Source organism: Theropithecus gelada, chromosome 2, assembly GCF_003255815.1.
Source record: "Theropithecus gelada isolate Dixy chromosome 2, Tgel_1.0, whole genome shotgun sequence".
Lineage (NCBI taxonomy): Eukaryota > Metazoa > Chordata > Mammalia > Primates > Cercopithecidae > Theropithecus > Theropithecus gelada.
Window position 1 is genome coordinate 193,963,982 of NC_037669.1, and position 16,591 is coordinate 193,980,572.

The following is a 16,591-nucleotide window of genomic DNA, read 5'->3' on the forward strand; positions in this document are numbered from 1 at the left end:
TTTGAGGCATCCTCCCTCCCTCTCCCTCCACAAAGAGGAAGTGGACATTCCTCATAGGCTGCCCCTTCCTTCTCCCCTTCCGCCTTCCGCCCTCCACCCAGGTCCCCACCACAACCACTGCCAGTTCTAGACGGGTTCCTAGTATGCTGCTACTGCTGCTGAAAAATTAATCATTTGTCTAGAACAAAGTGAAAGAAAATGAATAAACGCACAAACTCATAGGTTCAAGCTCGCCTTTCAGGTCCCACTGCCAAAGGAAGAGAAGAAACTTCTACCTCCCCTTCTTCCTTTTCCTCCTGTGCTTCTGGTCATTCTGGCCTTCACTTAAACATCCCCATTTTGCTCTGTGTGACTTGAAAATTGGGAAGGTAATAATGATCACTTTTGAAAATGTAAAACAGAAAACAGTATTGTAAGTATTTTGTCAGATTCTATACCCAGATGAGATATATAAAGACAAATAATTTCCTTTCTCTGTATAACTTTTAAAGTGTTATACAAGTTAAAGTATGAATGAAATACTAAAGGACAAGGCAATTATTAAAATCCTCTGATGACATTGGGCATATGGGTATTTGCTTTATTTTTATGCTTTTATTAAATATGCTACATTCAAAAAAACCATAATGGGTGATTAAAAACTTATATCTGAGTCCAGTATCTGTTGTCCCAGAGTTGTTATGTTATGTGTTAAAGGATGTCTCCCTGTTGTCAAGTCCACTGATGTTTGTATTTATTTAGTGAATTTTGCAATCTGTAAAATGGAGGGTTTGGATGATCTCTGAGGCCCTTACCAGCTCTATGTTCATTTCGAACACATTCTTGAGCTGGACTTGGTTACAATAGCCACCCCTGATTTTTAGAGGAATGCCAAGTCATTGAATGCGTTTGGCTTCTAGGCAGTAAACTGCACCCAGATCATGAGGCTTTCCTCAGTCTTTGAACCTTTTTGATGTACCTGGCTTTCTCCGAAAACGTCCCTCACCTCAGCCTCTGCAGTTTTTGTCCTTGCTTTCTGACCTACTTTTTTTTTAATAGAGGAGAATGAGTCAGGAGAGACGTTGCTTCCCACACACCTCACTACTCTCAGGCCTCACACGACCCTAAACCAACATCCACTTCTGTGTATTGTATTGGTGTTTTTTTGTTTTTGTTTTTGTTTTTGTTTTTGATGGAGTCTCGCTCTGTCACCCAGGCTGGAGTGCGGTGGTGCGATCTCAGCTCACTGCAAGCTCTGCCTCCCAGGTTCACACCATTCTCCTGCCTCAGCCTCCCGAGTAGCTGGGACTACAGGCGCCGCCACCACGCCCAGCTCACTTTTTGTATTTTTAGTAGAGACGAGGTTTCACCGTGTTAGCCAGGATGGTCTCGATCTCCTGACCTCGTAATCCGCCCACCTCAGCCTCCCAAAGTGCTGGGATTATAGGCGTGAGTCACCGCGCCCGGCCTGTGTATTGTATTCGTAATGTTCAGACTAGTCACCAACACGCAAATTTTATTCTGCTATTTAGTAGTAAGATCAAGCTCAGCATATAGAAGATTCTTTGTAGTTTGGGTTTTCAGCGTTTTATTTTTGTTCCTCAAGGTAAAAATGTTACAGGATGTGTATATGTGAATATGACTGAGATGATCATATTGAATTCTATACTCAGATCTGCATTTCTGATCCACTGACTTTGTTTTTCTGTTTTCCTTTCCTGCTCACACTTTGGACAGGACAATCTTTGTTCCCCTTCCGACATCCTTCAGCTAAACCTCAGCGTTAAAAGAACTGTTGAAACACTACTTTCTCTTGGGGCACACTCAGAAGAATCCAGTTTTGTCTGTCTCTCTATCCAGCTTCTGGGTTTTGTGGCATTTTACTGTACTGTCATGTTAACTCTCTGTATGCTTTATTACTGGCTCTTCCCCTCTAGCTGAAAGATTGCACTCCGGTGACTTTCCACCTCATTCCTGTGCTGGGTAAAGGAGGTTTGTTTGTCATTCAGAATTATTTATATAAGTGCTTTTTCTCCCCGCTGGCCCTCAAAGAGCTCACCGGTAAAGGAGACAAATCCTTTCCTTACATTTGCAGATGTGCAGCCCGTCACTCCTACACAAAAAGTTCTTTATACATAAGCCACAAACCACACACCTTCACAATACCAAACAGAAAATATTGATTTCTTATATAGACATCACTTAGTACAAAATATTAATTTCTTTTATAGACAAAACTTAGCATGAAGTTCTCTGGCATGAACTTGTCGCATTAGCAGACATTTTGCTGACAAAGAGTAAAAGACCAGCATCTTTTTCTCCTGGCCATCCGCCCATTCTCCTGGCCTGCGGCTTTGTTTCTCTTCCCATAAACGCTGAAGCATTTTTACTAATACAATTCTGAACTTGTACTTCGAATATGACATGTAGAGCTTTATTTCCAAGTCACACAATACAACCCCCATTGGCCATTTTTCCATGTCTCAGCACAAGTGTTGACATTGTGGAGTGACTGAGCCTTTTCAGCAGCTGCTCATGAGGAAGATCAGCGTGCCTTTTCTGGTTTTGGCAGTACCCGGTCACTTAGCGTTCTGCTTTGAACTGTGTCCGGAAATCCTGAATCCCCGCCTTGGTGGGTAGGCACAGGTCCATCTAAGCATTTGCGGTCTGGACGTTTGGAAGGTATTGGCCGTCATTTTAATAATTTTAGTTTGGTCAGAATGTTCAGTTTAAAGATCACGTGGATTTCCTAGACTGCTATTCTGAGCCCAATCCATATGTTGCACGTGGTGCACACGAGCAGATGGGCTGGAGCTGGCCTCTCAGGGTGGGCACCTGGCCAGATTGACTGTGTTTGTTATGTGTAGCTGAGACTCACTCCCAGCATTCTGTTTAAAATGGGAATTTATGTGATTTCTAACCTTCTTAATAGTGAAACTGTAGCAGGAGAAGTAGTAGGGCAGCAGTCCCTGTTCTGTACTCGAGGCAGTGAATACTGTCTGGTTCTTGAATGCTTAGCATTTAGCTGCTAGACATTAATGCTGGAAACTACTTTATAATTGGTTAGATTCTAATTTCATAAGTGGTGTTTCTGAATATTCAGGAAACTTCTGAACTGTGTTAACAAAATTGGGATAAAGAATGAACTCAAGTAGGAGGAGAGATTGTGAGGAGCACGACGTGCAGTTGTAGAATTCAGCCTGAGAGGCTCATGCTTTGGTTTTCTTCCATATGAAATGGGACAGCTGTTTTCACAGGTGAAAAGACTGTTCACTGTTAATGCTCAAACACTAAACACTGTGATGATGAAAACTTCAGTTTTCTCTGTTAGTAGGTGCCTTTCAGACTTTGGGGAGTTGGGTTGGTTTTATTTTTAAGATGTCTCAGAGTTGGAACACCTGTTAAAAAACACACACAGGCTCTCATGGTTTAGGGGTTGTAATTGCACATTCTCTTGAGAACACACAGCACTCCCTGTAGCCCAGCTGGAAGGTAAGTGTGCTCTAGAAAGCGTAGGCTTCTGAGTGTAAACGCCAGGCACACAGGTCCTAGGGCGCTACTGAGAGGAAGAGATCAGGGAATCAGCCTTGGAGAAAGCATGTCTCTTCCGACAGCAAAACAAAACGCTCGGCAGGTTCATTTTAAAAATAATTTATCTAGACGTGCAGTTGCACTCAGTATTTCTACAAAGTTGCTAGTTTTATTAGATCAAAAGATTACAGTTACCTCATTTTATCAAGATAAGTATTAAATAAAAAGTAAGCACAAGTACCAGTAACTGCCTCAAAAATAAATACTTGTTATATATTTTATTGTAACTGGTTTTGTAAAATTTCGTAGTAATGTCGTCTCAATGAAAAGCAAAAAGAAAAAAAAAAAACTAGTTGTCTTCTTTAACAAACATGTGTAATCTTTTTTTAGTGGAACCAGAATTCTATATTCTGTTCTTTGTAAGAGCAATCTCTTTTCTTTCTGAATATTTACTCTTAACAGAAAGCCAGTGATAAGTGCTGTTCTTAAGATTTGCCTTTTTCTCTCACAAGAAAGGATTAACCTAACAAATTAATGATGCGCACACACTCGATGTATTACTTAACTTCCTTAAGCAAACATTGTAAACACTTTCCAGATGTTGGTAATCAACATATTCCTGCCAAAGCTTAGGTAGTAGTTCCCTGGAATAATTCAGGCTGTTAAATACCAGGATATTAAATGCTTTACATTTTCAAATACTATTTCTTTTTAATTCTGTAATTCAGATTTTTAATTCAGACAGGCCCTTCCATGAATTATTCAAATTAGGGGGAAGTTTCTCAAACACATCTAAATCTCAAGAGCTCAGGATACACTGAGTTTCTTGCCTGCCTGGCCTGGGAACCCTGGTTTTCATAGTCAGGATTATCATGCAGACAGTGTAGAACTCATGCAGGCTGAGTTATGTTTTCAAACTATCTTGCATTCCTGTGGTAGGGAACTTACAAAGTGCTTTCTGCTAAAGTGTAAATCTTTCAGTCTGGAGCCATCTGGTAGCGTGGAATTGTTTTTCTATTTTTCACATTTCCTATTTTATAGATGTGCACTGGCCTTTTATTCATCAGAGAATAAAGGATGTTGCTTTCACACTGCAGTACTGTTTTTCCTCTGCTGTATGTATAAATATACACTACTTGTCAATTTCCCAATTTTGAAAATGATCTGTATGTACTTTTAGTTGTATTAATAAAGTGACAGTGAGCGTCAGTCACCATCTATATCTCACTCAGATTTCCACTGAGGTCGGTGTCCCAGGTACTACATTTTCCTATCTTCATTGATTATTATGAAGGGGAGAAGTGCTTGCTTTTTCCTTTCAGTTCTGTGAAACTCATTGATTTTCTTTTTGTTTGTGTGTTGCGTTGTCCCATTTCAGGAGCAATTATGTTTGCCTCTCCACATTTTAGAAGAGAAAGGTTTGAGCCAGGTTGCAGTGACGGTCCAGGCTCTCCTGGAACTTGCCCCACCCAAGCAACAGCAGCACCAGTTATCTGCTGTTTAAGGATTCCCAAGACCTTGGGCCATTGGCCTGGCCAAAACAAGGAACAGGACAACGTGATTGCTGCTGCCAGCTGTCTGCTTAAACAAAGCTCTTATGTGTTCTCAGAAGGGACTGTTCCCATGATTCCTAACAGGAATATTTTGCATCATTTCTCCATTTTAGGGGAGGTTATATCCATTTCCATTGAATTTGTTTACAAAGACACCATTGGTTTTCCCAGATGAAACTTCTTTCGTTACTGAAAACCCGACACCTGACCTGGCTGTGTTTTCCTGGAGAGCAGGCTCATTTCACACACCAGAAAGCACATCTTCTGCGTTAGGCACAAGCATGCTGTGCCGTTGTTTTTACCTGCTCTCAAGACAGCTGGTCTGCTGGTTTCTAAACTTGGTTGTTCGTTAGAATCTCCTGGAGTGTTTGTTAAAATACAGATTCACATTCAGGAGGTCTGGGGTAAGGCCTAGGAATCTGCATTTTCAACAACCATTGCACATGTTTTTGTTTGAGAAGGAGTTCCGTTCGGTCACCAGGCTGGAATGCAGTGGCGCGATCTCAGCTCACTGCAACCTCTGCCTCCCGGGCTCAAGCGATTCTCTTGCCTCAGCCTCCCGAGTAGCTGGGACAACAGGCGCCCACCACCACGCCCAGCTACTTTTTTTGTATTTTTAGTAGAGATGGGGTTTTGCCATGCTGGCCAGACTGGTCTCAAACTCCTGACTGCAAGTGATCCACCCGCCTCGGCCTCCCAAAGTGCTGGGATTACAGGCGTGGCCACTGCGCCTGCCCAAAACCACTGTTCAAAGCTAGATAGTTGTATGTTTGGTGGGGGAGGATAATGGCCCCACTGCATTTTTTCACCCACATTTAAAATGAAAAGCTGTATTATGAGGAGCTGGACTATTCTGTCAAAGACAAAACAAAAATAATATAGAAGGCCTAGATTTTGCATAGTCTTTTTTTTTAAGAGTTGGGGTCTCGCCGTGTTGCCCAGGCTGGTCTGAAACTCCTGGGCTCAAGTGATCCTCCTGCCTCGGCCTTCCAAAGTGCTGAGATTACTGGAGTGAGCCACTGGGCCTGGCCCAAATTTTGCATAGTAAAACAGTGAAACAGATACAGTTGTATTTAAGGTCAGTCTTCTAGGCCTCCCTTCAACTCCAGTCCATCATAGAAGATGGTTCTATGTCATCCTGTTATCTAGACATTAGAAACAAGCCCTGTAGACACAGGTTCCAAATCCTTAAGCTGATAGCACACTGCTGTGCATTGCCTGCTTTGGTCTCACTGAGCCTCCCTCCCCACCCTCCTCACACTCCTCACCCTCCTCACCCTCCTCACGCTGCTCCGCGGACACCTGGGCCTGCAGACACGTTGCAGTCACAGCACATACACTTCGAGCTCGGGAAAGCCTAGTTTCTTATATTTCTTTCAGGTAACTGCCAGTTTCTGTGGCTGAATTAAAGCACTTACGGCATCTTAAAAACAACTTCCTAGCTGTGTGTGGTGGTTCACGCCTGTAATCTCAGCACTTTGGGAGGCTGAAGTGGGCAGATCACCTGAAGTTGGGAGTTTGAGAACAGCCTGACCAACATGGAGAAACCCTGTCTCTACTAGAAATACAAAATTAGCCAGGTGTGGTGGCTCGTGCCTGTAATCCCAGCTACTCGGGAGGCTGAGGCAGGAGAATCACTTGAACCCAGGAGGCAGAGGTTGTAGTGAGCCGAGATCGTGCCATTGCACCCCAGCCTGGGCAACAAAAGCAAAACTCCGTCTCAAAAAAAAAAAAAAAAAAAAACACGCCCCATCTGGCTCCACCACTAGTGCCTTTATATACTCAATTATGGGTGGAGGAAAAGGGCCCAAGGGCTCTCAACACCACACAGGAGCTTTTCTTCCAGTTTCAGCTAGTTGGGTTTTCCTTCCCCTGCATTTTGAACCCCTCTTAGTTGTTGGTGATATATTCTGGTGTTCACTGCCTTTGTAAAACAAGTAAATAAAGTAAGTGGAAGATACTAGTTATGTATTTTGTTTCTGTAGTTGTTAACTGTTCTGGATTTTCTTTACCAATGCATCCATTTGGACATAATGTTATTCCTCTTTTTATCAGGTAAATGTAGCATCTAAAAGTAGCTTTGGATCAAATCATGTTGAGTACCTGGTCAAAGTAATGTTTTCTTCCTTGTTCTTGCAGAGAAACAGATTCATCAGAACATTACCACTTGACCAGGTTTAAAATTGTGTAATGGCCTGGGCACGGTGGCTCATGCCTGTAATCCCAGCACTTTGGGAGGCCGAGGCAGGAGGATCACTTAAGCCCAGGAGTTTGAGAGCAGCCTGGGCAACACAGCAAGACCCTGTCCCCCAAAAATTGAAAAAAAAAAAAAAAAAGCCAGGCATGGTGACACATGCCTGTACTCCCAGCTACTCAGGAGGCTGAGGTGGGAGGATCACTTGAGCCTGGGAGGTCGAAGCTACAGTGAGTCATGGCTGCACCACTGCACTCCAGCCTGGGCAACAGAGTGAGACCCCATCTCAAAATAAATTGTATAACTTACAACATCTAAGTCAATGCCCAATCTTATAGAATGAAAGTAAAATGTCTTTATGTAAATGCTTAGAGCCAGACCTCATTATATTTACAGTTCCCAACAGACCCACTGACCCTTATATAACTTGTTGAGAATTTAGCTGTGTGTATTTTTAAACTGTATTTGTCAGCATTAAGCCTCAGTATAGTCTCCAAATTATATGCCACCAGACATGGAACTCAGCAAATGACAGGATTATTTTTAACATATGTAGGCCAGCCTGGCCAACATGGTGAAACCCCGTCTCTACTAAAAATACAAAAATTAGCTGGGCGTGGTGGCGGATGCCTGTAATCCAGTGACTCAGGAGGCTGAGGCAGGAGAATCGCTTCAACCTGGAAGGCGAAGGTTGCAGTGAGCCGAGATCGCACCACTGCCCTCCAGCCTGGGTGACAGAGCAAGACTCCGGTCTCCAAAAAAAAAAAAAAACCACAAAATCAAAAACATACTATGCAAGGAATAATTCTAGAAGATGTTACATAATGAAATACTTGCCATGTTTGCAAGTAATTTTCCCGTAGGAATAAATGGAAATTTCAGCTTATTTCAAATTTTGCACATATTATGAAACCTTATTAATGTATTTTTATCAAACTACATGAGATTTGTATTTGAATTGTTAGGAAAAACTGGGTGCGGTTTTGGCTGATAATTGAAGGAAAAATATCAAATACATTGAATTTTTTTTTTTTTCAAACCCTCTGATTTTTTCAGACTCTCTGCAGAGGTATGAAGGTATGAATTTCTTTTTGGTGTCAAGATGCAAAAACAAATCATGATGCTTTTGTTGGGAGAATTTTGTATTCAGTATTTTGTATGTACCTTTTTTAAAAAAATTGGAAAGCACAATTTGGTTTAACATTTAGCTTCGCTTGACTCCAGTGTAAGATGAAGATGACCTTGTAACGGCTCCCCTGACCTGAAGCAGAGCCCTTCCTATCACTGACACTGTTGGAGGCTGAGAGCCCCCCAGCAGAGCCCTTCCCATCACTGACAGTGTTGGCAGCTGAGAGCCGCTCCAGCATAGCCCTTCCCATCACTGACAGTGTCAGTGGCTGACAGCACCCCCAGCAGAGCCCTTCCCATCACTGACAGTGTCGGAGGGTTGAGAGCTGCCCCAGCAGAGCCCTTCCCATCACTGACGGTGTCAGTGGCTGAGAGCCGCCCCAGCAGAGCCCTTCCCGTCACTGACGGTGTCAGCGGCTGAGAGCCCCCGCAGCAGAGCCCTTCCCATCACTGACAGTGTCAGCGGCTGAGAGCCGCCCCAGCAGAGTCCTTCCCGTCACAGTGTCAGCAGCTGAGAGCCGCCCCAGCAGAGCCCTTCCCATCACAGTGTCGGCAGCTCAGAGCCGCCCCAGCAGAGCCCTTCCCATCACGGACAGTGTCGGCGGCTGAGAGCCCCCCCGAGCAGAGTCCTTGCCACCTACAGAGATTTTCTGTCAGGAGTTTCCCACAATTTCAGACTGGTAATCTGTGTTTAGCACTCCAGTGTTCTCTTGTAAAAATAGCCAGGTCTGGAAACGACCCATGGGAAGAGGGGCCTTTGTATTCTGCTAGAACACAGAGCATAGCAGTAGATCACTTTCCTGAAGAGCTTTTTAAAATACAGCTAATCTAGGAGTTTGCAATTTCTCTTACTTTCTACAGCTCAGCAGTGACTAATGATGTGTGACTATGCTGACAAGTTTGATGAATTCGTAAAAACTAAGCACTTAAATGGTTGTAGAAATGAAAACATGGATATTCAGAAGCCTTTCTATATACACAGTGCAGTGAGATGGTTTACAGCAAATTCTGTTTTATTTCTGAAAATGTAAACATGTAATTAGTGAAAGATTTTGTAAAACATTGTCCTATGTTTGTATGTCTGTAAATATATTGCATAAGTTCTAAGTATAAATATGTCAGTATCATGTATGTTATTTTAAATTGCCTGTATGCCACTTTATATGTTGACATTAAAATCAAAGCCAACACTTCAGTGGCATGTAATAAAAGCTGACTGGAGAGTGTTCATACCTGAGGTGTGGTTCCCTTGGCAAAGGTGAATTAAGGAAAGGGCATCTCCTTTCCAGAAGGAGTGTTAGTGGAAACAGGGGGCTTCAGGACAGGCTTTTGAGATCAAGTTGATTTTCTTAAGGAAGTACAGATATCAAGACTGCTTTATTTGGAGTTAGGTAGATAGAAGGCTTAATTCATGAAATGTATGTGACACATTAGGACAACTTTTCTCTTGGAAACCTTTAGCATCACAAGGCATTGTTTTGACTCATCACGGCAAGTGTGATCTGGTGGACTCATTTTTTTCTAGAAGAGGGAGAGTGACAGCTTTCCTATTTGCCAGGCACAGGTTAGGTATTTTCACACACCTTATTTCTTTTCATCTTAACACTCCATAAAGTGGGGACTGTTGAGTAAGCAAAGCAGGTATTGGCCCTAGTGTTTCACTTGTCAAAAATATATCCAAACCAGCCTTCCCGAGAACCTGTGTCCCATCTTTACAGTTTGTAAAGCTGTATATCCTAACATCCTATTTCTAGCTTGTATTTCTAATTTGTATCCCTGTTTCCTAGAAAAGTTGCTGAAGCAGCTTATAACTGGTTATGTGTTCCATGCCATTTTCACCCCAATAGAAACACCAGAGTGACGATAAATCTAAAAGGCAGGCAGGAACCAACATTTATTAAAACTTTACTGTGTATATATTATGCTAATAACATCATCTTGTTCCTACTGAATACTTTTGCTCATAAGAGTTTTTTTCACTACAAATTGGGTAAAATCAGAATCAGACATTACAGGAATTACTGAAGTTTTCATGCATCACTGTAAGCCAATGAACTGCTTTGTTCACTGAGAAAAAGAAACAATGAATCTTCACAGGACTACCAGAAACTCTTCTTCCCAGCAAGATGAGGAAGCCCTAAGCCAATGGTATAATCCTAAATCAGGGTTTGAAAACCCAGGTAACAGGCAGAGTGAAATTAACAGGCCAAGAGCAATTAACAGGCCCAATGAAATTATCAGGCCTAGTGAAATCAGGCAGAGTGAAATTAACAGGCAGAGTGAAATCAGGCTTCCCTGGGAAAGTCTCAATAGGAAACAACCTGTAGATGAGTCATCTTTGATGGTACCAGGTGTTTCTTAACTCTCTCAAGTCCTTCCCACCTCCAGAATACCAGAGGAAAAGACAGAAGAGAACTTGGTCACTTCTTCTTGCCTCTCCTCTTATCCTTGCCTTTGCCTTTTCCTTTTGAATCCTTGCTATCAACTTTGTCTTTAGGCATCTTGAAACCACCAATTTCTCTCCGTATCATAGTGCCCCGCCACCAGGCCTGGAGCTGGAAGAGAAAAAGGGAGTGAGTACAACGTACTGTATGCCTGACAAGCTGCATTCTTTCCACATAAAGGGAGTGTTGAATAAAGTAACTTCTGTCTGACAAACAGTCTCTCTCCAGGACATGGAAGTAGCCAGGGACGTAATCACTATAGCGATGCTCTCCTGTTGTGCAGGACCCGGAACTTAAGCTATGGACTCAAGAGTGAAGTTCTCAAGGAGTAAAAATCAAAGGAATCGGATTTGGCCTATTTTTTCTTCACCCTTAGAAATCTGACTTCCTGGCCGGGCACGGTGGCTCAAGCCTGTAATCCCAGCACTTTGGGAGGCCGAGACGGGTGGATCACGAGGTCAGGAGATCGAGACCATCCTGGCTAACAGGGTGAAACCCCGTCTCTATTAAGAAATACAAAAAACTAGCCGGGCGAGGTGGCGGGCGCCTGTAGTCCCAGCTACTCGGGAGGCTGAGGCCGGAGAATGGCGTGAACCCGGGAGGCGGAGCTTGCAGTGAGCTGAGATCCGGCCACTGCACTCCAGCCTGGGCAACAGAGCGAGACTCCGTCTCAAAAAAAAAAAAAAAAAAAAGAAATCTGACTTCCTTATACTGCTTTCCTTGAAGAAAGTCCAGGTTCCCCATACCTAACAGCTATTTGAACCAAAAAGAATGTTAGTTACCTGGGCCAAGGGCAAAAGCAAATGGCCAATAATGCACAGATAATGCCAGGTGCAGTGGCTCATGCCTGTAATCCCAGCACTTTAGGAGGCTGAGGTGGGCAGATCACTTTGAGCTCAAGGGTTCAAGACCAGCCTGGGCAACATGACAAGCCCCTATCTCTACAAAAATACAAAAAAGAAAAAAAAATTAGCCAGGCCTGGTGGCTTGTGCCTATAGTCCCAGCTGTTTGGGAGGCTGAGGCGGGAGGATCTCTTGAGCCCGGGAGCAGAGGTTGTAGTGAGCAGAGATTACACCACTGCACTCCAGCCTGAGTGACAAAGTGAGATCCTGTCTCAAAAGGAAAAAAAAAGCACAGATAAAGTCTAGATGAGTCTTATAGGCTTGTGCATTTCATATCTTTAGTGATTGCTGAAAAGACCAGTTGTCCTAGCACTTTTAAAAAAGATTCAGATAGCTTTCTTGAATATCTTAGTTTTTAAATAACAGTTGTTCTCAATACAGTCTCCACTGCTTTAAAGTCAGACTAAACCCTAAAGACTGGAAGCAAATCCACTAGTGAAAAGAAAGCAAACATGCTCCTCAGCTCGTTCTTAACATGTCTGTTGTCAATTCAGGAATACTGACAAGTTTTATGGGGAAACGCCATTGAAACTGGATTAATTCTTGCTATTTACACATCTGACTCCTTATGGAAAACTCAACTTTGGGTTTGGATACCTGTGCAGAATGTAAATATAAAACTTTTAGTTCACCCCTAATATACAACCCAAACTACGGTTTACCCACTAGGGTCTCAGCCTGCAGAGAGAAGGGCTGTCCTCCAGACAGTTTCCATCCAGCTGATGCTGCTTTAAGTTTTTGCTTACAAATATTTCACGTGATCTGTGACCTGCCAGTTTCATCATCACTGATACACACAAGTTCATATAAAACTAAAATATCTCTATTTTTTTCTAACTTGCTGCTTATCCTCCCCACCTAAGCAGCTTGTATCAGAACCCAGCAGATAGTCTGGGCTGATGGATAAGCAGGATTTTAAGAAGTAGGAGGATATTAAAAGGAATCATTCTGTCAAGAGCTGGTTTTGGTTTGACATAGTATTCTTATATTTCGTCTCTGGGCCTAGGTTTTGCTTCCACCGCTAACCACCTCTTTTTCTCCAGATGAAGAGCTGGGGGCACGTCCTTTTCTATGTTAACCGTCTCCCTGCACCATGGACTGTGTCAGCAAATTCTAGTAATAACAAAAGTCCATGCTTCTCAGATTTGCAGTTCCTTGGTATACTGAGATGCGTTTGATAATGAATGAGAAATTCTTTTGTGTTCCTCAGTGTTAGGCCAGCTATGGCGAGATACTGATTATGGTTCTTTACCTTTATGACGCTCTTTAATTTCAAGAGATCCTGTTCTATCTTATTCTTGCTCCTCTCCTTTTCTATACGATCTTCAATGATGACCTGTTCACACTCTTTTATCTGCAAAGATAGACATTCATCATTTATTACAGTACTCTCTTGACTTAAGCTGTAGCCCAGCCAGCCCTGCACTTTTAATATAAAATTTCAAAATAAAACATGCTCCATCTAAAGATAAACCAAAGAAAAAAAGTAATAGATTCCTAGATTGTAAATACTCACATACTAACTTTATAATTGTTCCCAAAACTTTTTCAGTTTTAATAATTCAAATTTAAGTTCTGTCTTTCATAAAAAATGAAATACGAATTAATGTGTGATCAATGACCTCAATGTGGATTTTTTTTAAAACTTTGGGAGAATGTAGATATACAGTAGCTGTCTTTTTTGTTTTGAGACAGAGTCTCACTCTGTCACCCAGGCTGGAGCGCAGTGACGCAATCTCGGCTCACTGCAACCTCCGCCTCCCGGTTCAAGTGATTCTCCTGCCTCAGCCTCGTGAGTAGCTGGAATTAGCCGCGTGCCACCATGCATGGCTAATTTTTGTATTTTTAGTAGAGATGGGGTTTTGCCATGTTACCCAGGCTTGTCTCAAACTCCTGATCTCAAGTGATCTGCTTGCCTCGGCCTCCCAAAGTGCTGGGATTACAGGTGTGAACCACCGTGCCCAGCAGTAGCTGACTTTTGAAAGAAATTTAGGAAGTTCTGCACTTATTCCATAATGAAACTATAATCACAAACTTGTTAGAAATCATCACTGACTGTCTCCAGAGGTCATAAAGTAAGAATAATCAAGTATCTGTCGCAAGGGGCTGTGCGGGTAGCACCTGGGACACAGTATGCACTATGTGAGTGTTACAGCACCATCTAAAAAGAATCCCCGTGGTTTATAAGCACACCTCTACTTTTGACTCAAAATAGCAATACCCAGCTACTGTAGCTCAGTTGCCACTTCCTCCTCAGTGAGCACCCTAATTCCTTCCTTACCGTCTTTGCCAGGTCTTGAAGGTGTGCTAAGTCACTGGCCTTTGTGGCTTTGAGAGCATTTAGTTCATTCTGTTTCATTTCTGTGTCCTTATCATATTTCTCCATCCAGAACTCTAGCCTCTCCTCAAGTTTCTATTTGGAAAGAACACGAAAACATGGCATTCAGCAGACACAAAACACTGTAGACTGTATGATTCCACTTACATAAGTTTCAAGAATAAGCAAAACTTTCCATAGTGAGAGAAGTCAGAACAGTAGTTACTTATCTGGGTGGAGAGTTGGATTTCTGATTGGGAATGGGGTGTGAGGGAGACTTTGGGATGCTGTAACTGTTCTCTCTGTCTTTATCCGGGTGGTGGTTACATGAATGTGTATACATAAATGCTCATCAAACTATACACTAAGTACTTACATATTTTACTTGTATGTTAGTCAATTTAAAAATAGAGGGCCAGGCGCGGTGGCTCACACCTGTAATCCCAGCACTTTGGGAGGCCGAGGTGGGCGGATCACCTGAGGTCGGGAATTCAAGACCAGCCTGACCAACATGGAGAAGCCCCGTCTCTACTAAAAACACAAAATTAGCCAGGCGTGGTGGCGCATGCCTGTAATCCCAGCTATGTGGGAGGCTGAGGCAGGAGAATCACTTGAACCCAGGAGGCGGAGGTTGCAGTAATCCCAGATTGCGCCATTGCACTCCAGCCTGGGCAATGAGAGCGAAACTCCGTCTCAAAAAAAAAAAAAAAAAAATGGGGAGGAGGGTCATCTAGATGTCTGGATAAGGGAAGTTGCAGTGAAGAGGAAAGAAAAGGCATGTAGAAAAGTCTGAAGGATAAGGAATAGCATCAGATAGCTCTTTGATTGACAGCACTAAATCCTAGTCAGGAGGGATACAATGTCTTCAAAATTCTAAAAGATTGGGAGGCCGAGACGGGCGGATCACGAGGTCAGGAGATCGAGACCATCCTGGCTAAAACGGTGAAACCCCGTCTCTACTAAAAAAAAAAAAAATTCTAAAAGAAAATTAATGTAGGGCCTGGCGCGGTGCCTCAAGCCTGTAATCCCAGCACTTTGGGAGGCTGAGGTGGGCGGATCACAGGGTCAGGAGATCGAGACCATCCTGGCTAACACGGTGAAACCCTGCCTCTACTAAAAATACAAGAAAAAAAAAAAAAGCCGGGCATGGTGGCGTGCGCCTGTAGTCCCAGCTACTCGGGAGGCTGAGGCAGGAGAATCGCTTGAACCCGGGAGGCAGAGCTCGCAGTGAGCCGAGATTGCACCACAGCACTCCAGCCTGGGTGACAGAGCAAGACTCCATCAAAAAAAAAAAAAAAAAGAAAAAAAAATGAATGTGAATCAAAGATTCTACACATAGCCAACCCAGCATTCAAATGTAAGGGAAAGAAAGACTATACTCAATCTTTCTGAGAGAGTTATTCAAGGATGTACTACTGTAGCAAAATAAAATGAAGGAGATATATTAAGAAATGATATATTAAGAAATGGAAGGGAACCAGTAAAACATGTATTTAAGCTATGTGATACTTTTTAATCATAAATCATAATTCAGAATTAAAATCCCAAAGTAGGCAGGATAGCACAGTTGAAAGAGCACAGCTGTGGCACTGAAAGAGTGTTTACTTAAATTCTCTGAGCCTCTAGTTCCCTCATATATAAAATACTATACCTGGCCAATAGTACAGTATTACAGTAATAGTACGAACCTCAGAGGGTTGTTGTGATGCTGAAATAAGATAATCCTTGTAAAGTACACCCACAATGCACATATATATATATCTGCATATATATTATCACTTTACATATTTACATATAAAATGAATGATTTCAACATGGGATGAAGAGGGAGAGAAGAGGTAAGTGAAGTCTTTGCCTTAATAAAGGCAAAAGAATAACTCTAGACAGAGAAATTTTAAAAGTATAAAAATGTATGTTAAAATTTTAAGAGTTGTGCTCACTTCAGTAACATATATACCAAAATTGGAACAACATAGAGATGATTAGCATGGCCCCTGCACAGGAGTGACACACAAATTCGTGAAGCATTCCATATTTGTGTACTTGCTAGAAACAAAAAATTTAAAGGTTACCCCTAAAGAACAGAACTGTGTAACTTTCAGACTCCCGGACGATGCACCTCAAGAGTGAGACATGGACAGGTTCCTTAGGTGGCACGTAGCATAGAATGTTTTTAAAACATGGCTATAGTCAATCATTGTGATTACACTGAGTGGGGTGGCCTGTGCCTATAATCCCAGCGGTTTGGAAGGCAGAGGTGGGAGGACTGCTTGAGGCCAGGAGTTTGAGGACCCCCTGAGCAACATAGTGAGACCCCATCTCTACAAAATGTTTTTTAAAAAGCCAGATGTGGTGGCTGCTGTGGTCCCAGCTACTCAGGGCCGAGGCAGCGTGATTACTTCAGCCCAGGATTTGAGGGTGCAGCGAGTATGATTACGCCACTGCACTCTAGCCTGGGCAATGGAATGAGACCCAGTCTCTTAAAAAAAAATTCTGATTATGTTAGAGCAACATGTCAGTTTGATACTATCACATCTCTATG

The 16,591-nt window shown here is 42.6% G+C and overlaps 2 protein-coding genes and 1 non-coding gene across 5 annotated transcripts in view; 2 read left to right on the forward strand and 1 right to left on the reverse strand.

The window, feature by feature from the left end:
- The window catches only part of LRCH3 (leucine rich repeats and calponin homology domain containing 3), a 101,425-nt gene extending 91,829 nt beyond the window's left edge, over positions 1–9,596 (forward strand). The window contains exons 21-22 of one of the 3 annotated variants that reach the window (XM_025377726.1): positions 4,889–5,656; positions 6,592–9,596. In XM_025377726.1, coding sequence (XP_025233511.1) covers positions 4,889–5,014 — 126 coding nt within the window. In that variant the 3' untranslated portion in view covers positions 5,015–5,656; positions 6,592–9,596. Of the gene's footprint in view, positions 1–1,716; positions 1,963–4,888; positions 5,699–6,591 lie in introns of those variants that run through there. The other 2 variants (XM_025377725.1, XM_025377727.1) reach the window with 2 other exon arrangements.
- A 659-nt stretch (positions 9,597–10,255) lies between these two features.
- IQCG (IQ motif containing G) overlaps positions 10,256–16,591 on the reverse strand; it is a 68,121-nt gene continuing 61,785 nt past the window's right edge. Inside the window, exons 9-12 of the mRNA XM_025377730.1 lie at positions 14,014–14,145; positions 12,985–13,086; positions 10,642–10,940; positions 10,256–10,572 (exon numbers count right to left, since the gene is read on the reverse strand). Coding sequence (XP_025233515.1) covers positions 10,806–10,940; positions 12,985–13,086; positions 14,014–14,145 — 369 coding nt within the window. The 3' untranslated portion in view covers positions 10,256–10,572; positions 10,642–10,805. The remainder of the gene's footprint in view (positions 10,573–10,641; positions 10,941–12,984; positions 13,087–14,013; positions 14,146–16,591) is intronic.
- On the forward strand, positions 15,982–16,088 carry LOC112619829. The gene has a single exon (XR_003118330.1). It is a non-coding gene; the product is annotated as a U6 spliceosomal RNA (small nuclear RNA).